The sequence below is a fragment of the Lygodium microphyllum genome, chromosome 2, assembly GCF_053477565.2.
Source record: "Lygodium microphyllum isolate KBCC chromosome 2, Lygodium_microphyllum_v1.1.10, whole genome shotgun sequence".
Classification (NCBI taxonomy): domain Eukaryota; kingdom Viridiplantae; phylum Streptophyta; class Polypodiopsida; order Schizaeales; family Lygodiaceae; genus Lygodium; species Lygodium microphyllum.
This window is the reverse complement of record NC_141136.1, coordinates 15895322-15908266: the sequence shown is the minus strand read 5'-3', so window position 1 is coordinate 15908266 and position 12945 is coordinate 15895322. Positions and strand designations below refer to the sequence as shown.

The window sequence follows — 12945 nt, the reverse complement described above, 5'->3', positions numbered from 1 at the left end:
CATTTGGTTGAAGTAGTTAACTGCTTCGTGATTGTATCCATATTGCATATACCCTGAGATAAGTGCAGTCCATGACATTACTTTTCTTAATTGAAGGTTATCAGAGACTTCTTGTGCTTTCTCGAGCAGGTCACACTTTGCATACATGTCAACCAGCTCAGAGCCTATACAAACATCTCTTTTTAACAACCCATTTCGTAAAACTTCAGTATGTATCTCTTGCCCCTTAATTGTATTTCCAATGTTTCCACATGTTCTCAAAAATCCAGGCCAAAGTTATAGCATCTGGTGAGATGCCCTCATCTTGCATTTGTTTGTATAATTATAATGCCTTCTCACCTTGAACCTGCTCAACATAGGCTGAAAGCATCCCTTCATGCTCACCATTATTGAAGGAGGGCCTATCAGGTGCAACCCCAGCTGAAAGAAAGGGTAGTAAAAGACCCCTCTTTACTATATTACCATGCAAAATAAAGATGCAAACATAATAACTAAGTATGTACAAAATATCAACTCCCACACACACAACTTTTGGGTGGATTTCACACCTCGGATGCGCAGCAATACGGCAACGCGCAAATAGACGGGCGGATAGACGTGCCCATAAGATTTTCTCTATATTCAAAAATCGTGTCTAAAAGTACATCTATGAGGCCTTTTTGTTGTAGTGTCACTAGAAATGTCAAGAGGATCAATGATGGGTCAATGATAAGCCACAATTCATAGAGGATAAAGAGACAAGGCAAGACCAAAGAAAAACGGAAAAACAATTGATGCCAAGTATGAGACTCTTATATGTATTATGTTATCTCAAGGGATACAATATAGAGATACCCATCGGAACAGGCTTTGCATCAACAAGGCTTGAACAAGTTGGAGCATATGCATACGCTTTGTATCCCTAATTATTGATTCCATGATATAATATTACATAGAAGTCTCGAACTTTTTAAAATTATATCCAAGAATTTGAATCCAAAGTTTGCATTTAATTTTTACCATAAAATGATCTAAAATCATCAAAGATTCAGCTGCAAAAGAATCTTCAGGGACATCTTCACATTTGAGTCAACATCATGATAACATTGTAAACACAGTTCAGTGAACCCCTGCAATCAATTCAACATGATAGATGTTTTCTTTTTTCATGCAGTCAAATCCAACTCTTTAATCGGATCACCAACTACATTTGCATCAGCATGATAGCACTCTCACAATCAAGAAGCATCAACACAATCAATGCAGGCTATCCGAAGATCTCTCAATGTTCACTACAACAAAAAGGGTTCATAGACGCGCTTGTAGACGCAATATTTGAATTGTGAAAAAAAATGTCGGGCGCGTTTATTAATGCGTCTATTTGCGCGTCTACAAAATCGCGTCTAAAAGCGCACTTATGATCAGCGTTACACGCACACTTAGATGCGTGTATAAACGCGCTACGTAAATATATAATCATATTTTTAAAAAAGTGGACATATTCATATTGTGTGTCTATACAAGCGTGTATCTACACGTCTAAAACCGCGTTTACTGTGAAAGTTTTTGAAGAAAATAGACGCGCATTATTCCTGTAATTTAGACGCGCTGATAGACGCGCAAAACAGAGGTATGAAAAAAAAACCAGAGAGCATGTGGCCTGCAAAGCCACATGCTCGCAGGCCACATGCTCTCTGGTTTTTTTCCCCCCCATCAACATCAAATTGTATGCTTAGGGATAACAGAGAAAGATTATTTCGAAGATTGAATACTGAAAACAAAACAATGTATGTAGCACACGAAATTTCATATATATAGATGAAATGTTTTTACATTATGAGTTCTAGTGCTTGTCACGTCATGGTCGCAAGCACTAGTTGAAAGTAATACATATCAAAAATGAAAATTACAAGCCAAGGGGAGGCATGCATGCATGGGGCTCCTCTATATCTCCTCAGAAGAGGCATCATCATCGCTACCACCACCGCTGCTTGTGCCGCTGCCGTTGCCACCACCACTACTGCTAGTCCCCCATTCGCTATCCTCAACTGCATCAGGGTTCACCTACACAAAGGATTAAGGTATATAAATACCATTACAAACAATAAATTAGAGTTATCTATACTTTTCATGTAAAAAATAAAACATACATCTTCTGGTGGTGGAATCCTCATGGCAGGATTATATTGCTCCTCCGTGATGAGTCCCTCCTCGTAGAAATACTGCCAAGTGGACGCCCGGTTATGACCTCGATGGTACCCTACCTCTCTAGGAGTAGGCATCCTACCAACGATATGATACTACAAAACAATTTGAACATACAACGTATTAAAACACACTACATAATGAAGTGAAACAAATTACAAATTTTAATTTTAAAAAAATAAATAATACTTACAAACTCAGCCTCCCATGACTCCCTGCCACCCGATCCATAATGCGACGATCCCATGGTTGCCATCTGGATACGTTGCGCCTCTGCATGCTGGCGACTTGTCATTTTCTCCGCTACTCTCTTCTTGGCCTCTTTCCACTCCTTGCGGTGGCAATTGGGTGGTTGGCCATATCTAGGGCGCCCCTGCTCTTGTCTCCGCAATGACTCATTGGCGCGCGTCATAAGGTGAGACCTCTTGTTATGAAGCGCGTCTCTCACCTTTGACCGTCCCCAATCATATGAGAATCGTGAATTCTCGGGATTAGGGTACTTTTTATGTACTACCCGTAGCACCTCTTGCCACAAACCATTTTTCTGGTGCTTGAAGGGAATCATGCAATCTTTGTATGTGGCATGCACGACACTCCTCAAGTAGGCTATCACTTCCCTCCTCTCAAAGTCATGCAAGATACTACCAATATCAGTGATAGAGTAGTACATTTGTGGAGGCTGACCTCTCTCATTTTCTGGTGAGAGTGATCAAGAGCCACCACTTAGGCAACCCCCACAAAGCCCTCGACCTCCTCGTCCTCCCGCACCACTCTCCCTCCTCCCTCGACGTGCACTATCCTCTACCTTACTCGATACACGTGCTTCTGTAGATGCACGTGCTTCGGCCGATCCATGTACCTCAGCTGATCCCTGTGTAGGCAAAGATGTGATAGGTGTCCCAGATATCACACTGAAAACCTCATCTGCAGTGGGAGGGCGACCAAGATAATTGGTCATCTCCCCCATGAATTTCTCCTTGTTGAATGGGGTGCTGGAGGATCCAGGATTCCACATCTACACAAGAAAAATCATATTACCATGTGCAGATAAAACATATTACATACAACGTCTATACCTGCGTCTCTGTGCGCATCTATACCTGCATCTTTGTCTGCGTCTGTCAGCGCGTCTCTGTGGGCGTCTGTCAGCGCGTCTATTTCCGTGTCTATTTCTGCGTCTACACTGTCATCTGGACGCGTTGACAGATGCGCACAATCGCACCATTTCTTCTTAAACTTGCTTAAAAAACAAAGCTAAAAAGCCTCCATAGATGACAAGATCTAGCATGTGAAGAGAGAGAAGAGAGAGACAAACAAACAGAGAAACCAAACAAGATTAAGAGAGAGAAGAAGAACTCACCTTCTTTGCTTGTTCCAACGGGTGGCGGCGGCTAGGTTGCAAGCTCATTGTCCTCCTTCTCCCTTCCCTTGGTAAGTTGCTTCAATCTTGTTCTCTTCCTTGCTGTTTGGCTCTTCTTCTTTACTCTTTGGCACTTCTTTCCTCCTGTCCTCTTTTTACTCTTATTTCCTTGCCTCATTGTCTTCATGAAGTGATAGATAGACACGAGTAGTGATGTCGAGCTCGAACTGTAGAAAACATGCAAAAAATGCAGGAAAGCACAGGTTTGAAAAGAAAGCCACAATTTTTTTAAATATTTCTATACTTGCATGGTGCGTCTGTCAGCGCATGTAATAGCGCGTATATATGCGCAAATAATTCCTGTTACACACGCTTACAGACGCGTAGCAACAATTTAAGAAATCAATGCATGCATTTAGGGAATCAATTGACCTATGTGGTGACATATATAACAAAGCTTGAGGATACGAGATAACACATTGGCAAGTCAATTGGCACATATATATGTAGTGAATTACTAGACCATCCCACTTACAATTGCATATTATCCCACTTACGTATCAATAGGTGGATAAAGCACGAATGGTTTTTAGCTAGAGAAAGATAATGCAATGAAGGTGTACACGAAAGAGATAGAGAAAGGCATATTATCCATCAATCAATAAAAGATATGTGAGCTATAAGTGCACCTTGACATGATTGGAATAGCTTGCATATGCACAAGCCAACTGATTTACATCAATCTACTCATGCGATGAATTGGCATGCATGGCTAGGTTAAGTGCACAACATTAAATGAGACATGTGAGTGTATTGATCAGTTCTCTCTCTCTCTCTCTATATATATATATACACACACACACACAAGTCAACCTTTGATTTATATATACATCCAATCATCATGCCCTATCCAATCACATTTGTATAGGGCATGATTGGATGTATATAAGGCATGAAATCACATATATGTAATTAGCTTTGAATGATTGGATGTATATTTGTAATACTCAGAAAGAAGTAAAGTTGGTAATGTATATCATGTCCTATGCATGTATATGCCCTATACATGTATATCATGTCCGTATGATCCTATACATGTATATCATGTCCTAGCGTATGATGATTGGAATAGAGATAGAGAAAGGCATATTATCCATCAATCAATCAAAGATATGTGAGCTATAAGTGCACCTTGACATGATTGGAATAGCTTGCATATGCACAAGCCAACTGATTTACATCAATCTACTCATGCTATGAATTGGCATCCACAATCTTTCCCACTGCATCCACAATCTCAGCCTACTTATCATCAGTAAGATCTCTAACATCATCCTCCATTTGAAATCGGCATGTTTGGAAGGTTTTGTTCCACTAGCTGGCTATTATGTTTTTACATTTATCATTGATCTCCACAATAACAACAGCCTTCAAAATTATACCCAATTTGTGCAATGCCACTTCTTTCCCACCAAGGCTCGAGAATAAGGACAGAACTGTTAAACCTTGCGGATATAATTCTTTCAGTGGTGAAAGACTGTACGCAATAGTATTGACCTGAAATGAGTTGCCCAATGCATCATATCGATTTGAAAGGGTAGAGTAGCCTCAAGTGTGGTCACGATCATATTCAAGCATCAGCTCAATCTCATGGGGTTCAAGTGGGGTAGCTTGGCCTGGGCTGACCCAAACCAAGTTCCATATTTTGCATGCCAGGACAATCTCATGTTGAAGATAAGAAGGTATCTTGCTTTCTTTGTGGGAAGAAAATATTTTTCTGATCAATCCACATATAGTGCTAGGGGCACCCTGTGTGTTTATGCAATTCAGCTTCTCTCTCGGATCCCATGGGGGCCAATACTTCTTTGTTTTCGGAAGCACCTCAAAGATTGTCATGGGAGCAGGGGGAAGGATCAACCTTCTTCCATTTCTACTGGAAGGTTATAAACATAACCACCTCAGCCTAAAGCATGCTGAAAAATATCTAGAGTCTGTGAACTCTGGATCTATGCCATTAAAATGCCGTTTGATGGTCTCCCACTCTGAATTGGAAACGTTCTCAACATTTTCAAAATAGAAAAAGGGAGGGCCTTCCATCAAACTATTCAATGGTTTTGGCTTGCCTTTAAAAAAGCCAGGAATTCCAAACCCCATGCTCTTTTTGAACTTGAAGGGTGGGATAGAAGCTAGATGTGGACGTGATGTTTTTCCATTCATAGATTGAGTCTCGAGCCATAAAACACTCGAGTCTTCACTGGCACTTTTATCCAAGTCTAGAGTAGGAGTAATGCTGATCTTTGTTTTAAGGCCCAAGTAAGTGTACCATAGCTTAAGGGCTCTTTCATCTACCCAGTATATTTTGCTATAGACACCTCATGAGGGTCCAGCATGTCTAGTTATTTGAACACCTCGTGAGGGTCCAGCATGCATGTCTAGTTTGATCTTTTATCTTTTACGACTAGTGCACATTATTCAATGCACTTTGGTGTGAGGGTAAACATCTTCGAACTCAACGTAAAGATGAAAAGAGAAATACCCAAGATTGTGGTGTCCTTGCTCACTTCGAGGATGCCAATGGTACTTCGAGTAATCATTAACTCTATTTTTTTAATTCAATGATTCAATGTGTATATTTCTTAATTCTATGGTTTTTATCATGCGCACACGTGCATGCTCAAGAATCAATTTCAGGTGGTTAAATAATTATTAAATTTGATTTTTTAAATATGTGAATTACAATTTTAGGTAGTTAAATAATTGTGCGTCTGCTGGCGCGTCTATATTAGCGTCTATTTGCGCGGATATATAGACGCACAATTTGCGTCTATTTACACGCACGTTTACACACAGTTATATACGCTATGATAGAGGCGACCGACTTTGCACGTCTATGCCTCGTTTCTGTTGTAGTGGTCGGTTCGACTTTGCTCTCTGTGAAATATTGCATCATGGTAGCAGCACACTCCCTTCACACAGTAAAAAATGGTCGCTTATACTTGCATAAGAGCTTTAAGCTCAACCCAAAATCGTATGGTCTTCAATTAATATTGTCTTCATATTTTTTCCGTGCATAAGAGCTTTTAGCTCACAGAAAGCTACTTGCTGCCTCCCTCTAAACATGATAATCACGTCTTTCTACCACATGGTTACTTAGAACATGGAATAGAGGACCTTGTCTTCTAGCTGACGACATCGAGGCCCATGGCTATATTCATGCAAACAAGTGGCTCCTTCAACATGTCAACCATTATAAGCCTAGATAGATAGACAAGCAACCAATACTTTGCTCTTCTTCAACATCCTACCTCGGCTTACACGCTATCAGAAACACGTCTGCATTTCATAAACGCCCCTTCATTCATTCTCCCCATTCAACTAGTCATCCATGAAAGCTCGCTGAAGTTGATTAAGAGCATCATCTCCCAACTACACCATCACAGTCATCTAGAGTCGATGACACCCCACCCGAGCAGTCGACGCCAACAATCACGACCATAGCTCCCCCATAGTCGACCAAACCTGACACCCGTCCCCCAAGCCTTGACAATGCCACCTTAGGAAAAGCCACCCATATAGTCCTCTCTCTCTCTCTCTCTCTCTCTCTCTCAAAGCGTTTCTAAAACGTTCATAAGTTACATATAACAAAATGAATAAGGATTACTGAAAAATGACCCTAAGAGATTAACTCAAAATGTCACCAAAGCCTTGGTTTGCATGCCTTTAGGAAACAACTCCAAGAATGAGCTTCTAGAGTTAAGAATTACAAGAATATGACCCATGCTGAATAGTGACACAAAATAAACAATTTTGTGATCAATGTCATTTTGTTGCTCAATAACTCCAAATGCAATCATCAATTCACCATTGAAGTGTAGCATTGTTGATCCATATTTCAAACTGAAGTCTATGCATTAAATGTGTGATGAAAGAAGGCTCCTTAATGAGAGTCTTCTCTAGTCTTTAAAATAATAACAAACAGAATCATCAAGTTCACACGAAAATTTTCTAGTCTTTGAAAAAGAACAATGTCCTTAATTCTAGGCCAATACATCCAAGGATCATAGGAACAACTACAATAATCACCTTGCCATAGAATTTAGCTACATTGACATATTGCAATTTGAAGGCCATACGTTAATTGTGTAGAAAGACGAGGCTTCATAGCAACAATTTGTTCTAATATTCGAAAGAACAACGTGGTTCTTTCTAATCCAATGTGACCAAGGATCATAGGTTTTGTGAAGCTTTCCACAAAACGAACCCAAAATTTTTGAAAAGCTTGCGTATCTTTTAGCAATAGATTAATTTCTTCTTTGGGTAGCTGCTCTTGATTTCGCATCACTTCCAGCTTAAGAAATTTTAGCTCTGGAACCTCTTCCAGTGCAGCCTCTAGTTCTTTGTGGTCAAAGACATATGCTCGCATGTTGAAAGTCTCCCTCTCCTCACGGCTGACTAAGCCCTACATTTTAAACAAACAAGGGTTAATGAATTGTTCATGTGTTAAAGAAAGCTTTAAAGGAAATAAATAAACGAGAACAGAGAAGTTGTAGTTCCCAAATGATGTACTCATGCTATTAGTCATAAGGGTTTGATAATGAGATCTCAAACATGTTGGGAACTATGAATATGAGTACCAAACTAAGAATTCTCATCTGGACATTGCCTAGGCACTATTTCCTAGTCCTCGGAAGGGAGCTGCAACAAACTCACAATTCTTATGTGGACATTGCCTAGGCACTTATATCTCCTAGTCCTCGGAAGGGAGCTGCAGCGTGCAACTTTAAGTTGCAAATTGAATCTTCAGTGCATCTATCCTAAGATGCCCATACTCAAATAGTTTGGGATTCCTTCGAGGAGGGTCGATGGGATGTTCTCCTATAGCATGGAGCTGTTCCCACTAAGGGCTTGATCAATTATTAAACTAGTTTGAGATTCCTTGGGGGTCACCGGGATGTTCTCTTTTGGCATCGGGTTCCTATTAAGTCAAGTGCATCCGATACTCTCTAAACTCTTGATCAGCTCGGGACGCTATCAAATTAAAAATTTGTGATGCAAAGACCGAAATATGATGTAGTATGCCCAAAGAGACGAGGCTCGCCTCATCGAACGCCGCATCCCAGGTGGCTTGGAGGAGGTCACAGGACATGAAGTCATCGACGGGGAGCTCTTGAGTAGGGGCAATCGCGAAGAGAAAGAGGATAGCGTTGGCGGCCATCTCTTGAGCTCGGCACTTGAGGAAGCGGACGAGATCGGCCTTGGACTGTCTCGCGAAAGCCTGCTTCACCTCTGGTCGCTGGCCGTGGTTGAAGATCCAGACATGCTCTCCGTTCCATGCAGGGGACGACTTATCCAGCACCTCGGGCGGTATCTGATCATACAACATATATAGACAAATAGAAAGGACTTTGTTAGTGATAGTGAGAGAGAAAGAGAAAGGGGTCAAAAATGCGATGAAAATTTGTGATGCATAAGGCGGCCCGGCACATGAGCTCTATCATCACTAGAATTATGGGTATTGATGTAGTTACAGTAATTATGTACCTGAGAAAGCCAGTGTAACGAGAATGCAGAGATGACGAAGTCAAGGCTTCCTGATGGGAAAAGGCGGTCGTAGAAGGAGCCCGGCACGCCAGCCGCATATACCTTGGTGTTTGGTAATGTCGGCCAGTCACTTACAGTCGGAGAAGGAGATGATGACACAGCTAGAGACTGGAAGAGATGGTTGAAGTCGTTGGACGGAAGGTCTGAGAAGAAGTACTGGATCTCCAGCAGTCGATCATGACGACGATGATCTGCAGCGTGCTTAATCTTCTTATTAATTACCTTATAATTATGTTGCTGATTCAGTTCGTGTAAGCCCTCCCTGAGGGCGTGCACCAGGAAGTTAGCATAGGTCAAGGCGTTCTCTCCATGCGAGCATCCGAAGTGAGCTATTGCTACTTGCAGCACATATCTCGACGATGTGGTTGCTCAGTAACTATTGATTGGGCGTCAACCAGGGATGCTTCTTCTTCAGCTTCTGCAGCTTCTTCATTTTTGCTTACAGTATTTGAGCTGCTGCCACGACTGTTCGCCCGGCTTCTGCTGATGGCGAGGTCGATGAAGCGCCTCAGGGCGTCCGCCAGGTGTGGCTTGGCGTGGGCATGGAAGCCATAGTTCTGAAACCTGGAGTTGGCGGCATAGCTGTCCTCGCCATCCCCTCCTTGCATCGTCGGCACCACAGCTGACGGGCTCCTCTGCGCCACGACGTCCGTCGACGGCATGACGACTATGTCCACACGCAATGGCTAACGTTCTCGACGATAAAATATCAGGACGATACGCTTTCCTATGAAGCTTACAATTATGACACAGACGATCAGACGAGTCTTTAAACGTATGCAATCATGCCCTTGCACTGACGAGGTCGGAGGCGCTTTAAAAGGAAAGCAGAGGAGTTCGTCCGTCACTCAAACTTTACCTTTGTGTGAGGTGTTGCTGGTAGCCATGTGCTTGTTTGAAATCGCCGGCAAGAAGGACCTACTCGCTTTGAAGTTTGGGTATTGGCGTTCCATGATCTATGCAATAGATAGATATAGTGCTATGGAATATTGTGACGTCACGGAATAGGCAAGCTCAATGTGTCCGTCAATTCAATATGTCCGCCAACCCTAGATGAAGCAACCATGAAACTATGGAAGCTACTACGAGCTATTGTTCTCAACTTTATCTGGTCATGCAAGAAGAAGACTATCTTTTGTTCTAGAGCTACTATTACCCCTACAGATATTTAAGTTTCATATGGAGGTGGTGTTAGGAAGATTGAGAGGATCCCATTGGATATTTCAGTTGTTTGATAGGAAGTTGCCTTTGAGTGCCTAGGCTGAGCCTAGTGCAGCTCTCAATGTTGCACATTTTACTTTACTTCCTTTGGAATATAATTCACCATGGCATTAAGGGAAAAAAAACATAGAGAGAAGCTATGTCATTTAGAGGTCTCTCTCCCTTCTATCATAAATGAAGGAGTGTTTAAAGCATTCATGAAAGAGAGAGCAAAAGGGAGAGCGAGAGGGAGAGCGACCGTCTTGCTGAGAGGGAGAGAAAGAGAGAAAGAAAGAGAAAGAAGGCTTCTCACCACCACCGGCGCCGCTGCCGCCATTCACGAAGAAGAGGAGGAGGTGTACGGAGGGCGAAGAGGAGCCGGCAAACCCTTCTTCGAGCCTTTACGGTGAGTGCATTGTCCATTCTTGAGTTGCTTTTGTGTTTTTTCTCTCTCTTGTTTTTGGTATAATTCGTGTGTATTGAGAGAGGGAGAGGAAATGAGAGAAAGAGAGGGAGAGGGAGAGAGGGAGGGAGGGAGAGGAAATAAGATATAATTCGTGTGTATTGAGAGAGGGAGAGGAAATGAGAGAGAAAGAGAGGGAGAGAGAGAGAGAGGGAGAGGAAATGAGAGAGGGAGGAAATGGGAAAGGAAGAGGGAGCGAGAGAGAGGGAGAGGGAGAGAGAAAGAGAGGGGGAGGGAGAGGAAATGAGAGAGGGAGAGGGAGAGGGAGACATTAAACATAATAGGGAAATGAGAGAGGGAGAGGGAGGGAGAGAGACACTACAACAAAAAGGCCTCTTAGACGCACTTTTAGATGCGATTTTTGAATATAGAGAAAATCTTACGGGCACGTCTACAAACTCGCGTCTATAATTGCATGTATTAATGAATTTACACGCAGAAATAGACACGCAACAGACGTGCATATACACGCGTGAATATAAGTGCATAAAAAAACTAAAATTGTTATTTATTTAATTTATTTTGTGTGTCTACCAGCGCGTCTATATGGCAAATTAGATGGGCATATAGACACGCTCGTAGACGCGCTTTTACAAGCGCCCATAGACGCGAACGGAAAACAAAAAATCTCATTTTAAAAAAAGATATTTAATTTTTTTAAAAAAATTTGAATTATGTAGTGCGTGTATGAGCGCGTGTACTCTGCATTTAAGACACGCTTACACTACAACAAAAAGGCCTCATAGACGCACATTTAGACGTGATTTTTGAATATAGAGAAAAACTTACGGGCACGTCTATCTGCCTGTCTATTTGCGTGTCTATCATTTCGCGTCTATAATCGCATGTATCAATGAATTTACACGCACAAATAGACGCGCAATAGACGCACATATACACGAGCATATAGACACGCTAGTAAACGCGCTTTTACAAGCACTGATAGACGCGAACGGAAAACAAAAAATGTCATTTTTTTAAAAAAGATATTTAATTTCTTTTTTTAATTTGAATTGTGAAGCACGTGTATAAGCGCATGTAGTCTGCATTATAGACGCGCGAATAAACACGAATTATCTGCAATTTAGACGCGCTGATAGACGCGCAAAACAGAACTGGAAAAAAAAAACCAAACAACATGTGGTTGAGCAACCACATGCTCTCTGGTTTTTTTTTCCCCCTCCCATACATCAGATTGTGTATTTGGGAAAAATACAATGTATCTTACGGGCACAAGAATTGAAAATAAAAGTCCATGTATTCATTATATATCAAAGCATTTACAAGGGAAGTTTAAGTACTTGCGACCTAAAGTGTGGCCGCAAGCAGTAGGCTCAAAGAGATATCATACATATACAAGAAAAGAAGGCCTCATGAGGAGGTATGGTGCTCCTCTACGAATTTAAAGAGGAAACATCCTCGCTAGTACCACCATGGCTACTAGCGTCGCTATCTCCCTCCTCGCTATGCTCCACATCCGGATTCGCCTACACACACAAAAGATCAGGGTTTCTTACATAGACAAGGTGGAGAAAAAGTTATAATTAGTTATACTTTTAATAGGAAAGTAAGAAAAACATACCTCCTCTAGCTGTCGAATCCTCATGGCCCGGTTGTATTGGTCCTCAGTGATGAGACTCTCCTCATAAAAGTGAAGCCATGTCGCTGCGCGGTTATGGCCTCGATGGTAACCTACCTCTCTAGGGGTAGGTGTCCTACCAAGGATGGTAGTCTGCAAAACATTTAGAGATATACAAACAATTAGACGTCACAATATATTAGACTAAAATATATAAAGAATTGAAAGAAATATAATTAAAAAAAACTAGAAATCAAAATATACTTACAAACTTTGCCTCCCACGACTCTTTGCCGCCCGATCCATAATGCGACGATCCCATGGTTTCCATTTAGATCCGTCACACCTCTGTGTGCTGGCGACTCTTCACTTTCTCAGCTGCTTTCTTCTTGGCTTTCTTCCACTCTACGCGGTGGCACATAGGTGGTTGGCTGTAGGCTCCACGCCCCTCCTCCAGCCTCCGCAGTGAGTCCCTGGCCCGTGTCATGAGGTGGGATCTTTTGTTGTGAAGCATATCCCTCACTTTTGTACGTCCCCAATCATCCGAGAATCGCTGAC

General features: G+C 41.9%; 2 protein-coding genes across 3 annotated transcripts; both read right to left on the bottom strand.

The window, feature by feature from the left end:
• Window positions 1-1856: 1856 nt before the first annotated feature.
• Window positions 1857-4359, bottom strand: LOC148039510 (uncharacterized). Of its 2 annotated transcripts, none has more exons than XM_087665149.1 (3): window positions 3545-4359; window positions 2130-2279; window positions 1857-2043 (listed from the first exon to the last, which is right to left on the bottom strand). In XM_087665149.1, exons 1-3 carry the CDS (start codon window positions 3590-3592, stop codon window positions 1924-1926), a joined length of 318 nt encoding a protein of 105 aa, XP_087521275.1. In that variant the 5' UTR covers window positions 3593-4359; the 3' UTR covers window positions 1857-1923. The 2 variants fall into 2 exon arrangements, with proteins under 2 accessions (XP_087521275.1, XP_087521274.1); XM_087665148.1 differs by lacking the exon at window positions 3545-4359 and adding an exon at window positions 2378-3310.
• A 3243-nt stretch (window positions 4360-7602) lies between these two features.
• On the bottom strand, window positions 7603-9807 carry LOC148039509 (gibberellic acid methyltransferase 1-like). The gene is made up of 4 exons (XM_087690338.1): window positions 9612-9807; window positions 9086-9513; window positions 8643-8912; window positions 7603-8003 (listed from the first exon to the last, which is right to left on the bottom strand). Exons 1-4 carry the CDS (start codon window positions 9805-9807, stop codon window positions 7641-7643), a joined length of 1257 nt encoding a protein of 418 aa, XP_087546464.1. The 3' UTR covers window positions 7603-7640.
• Between the last annotated feature and the right edge of the window lie 3138 nt (window positions 9808-12945).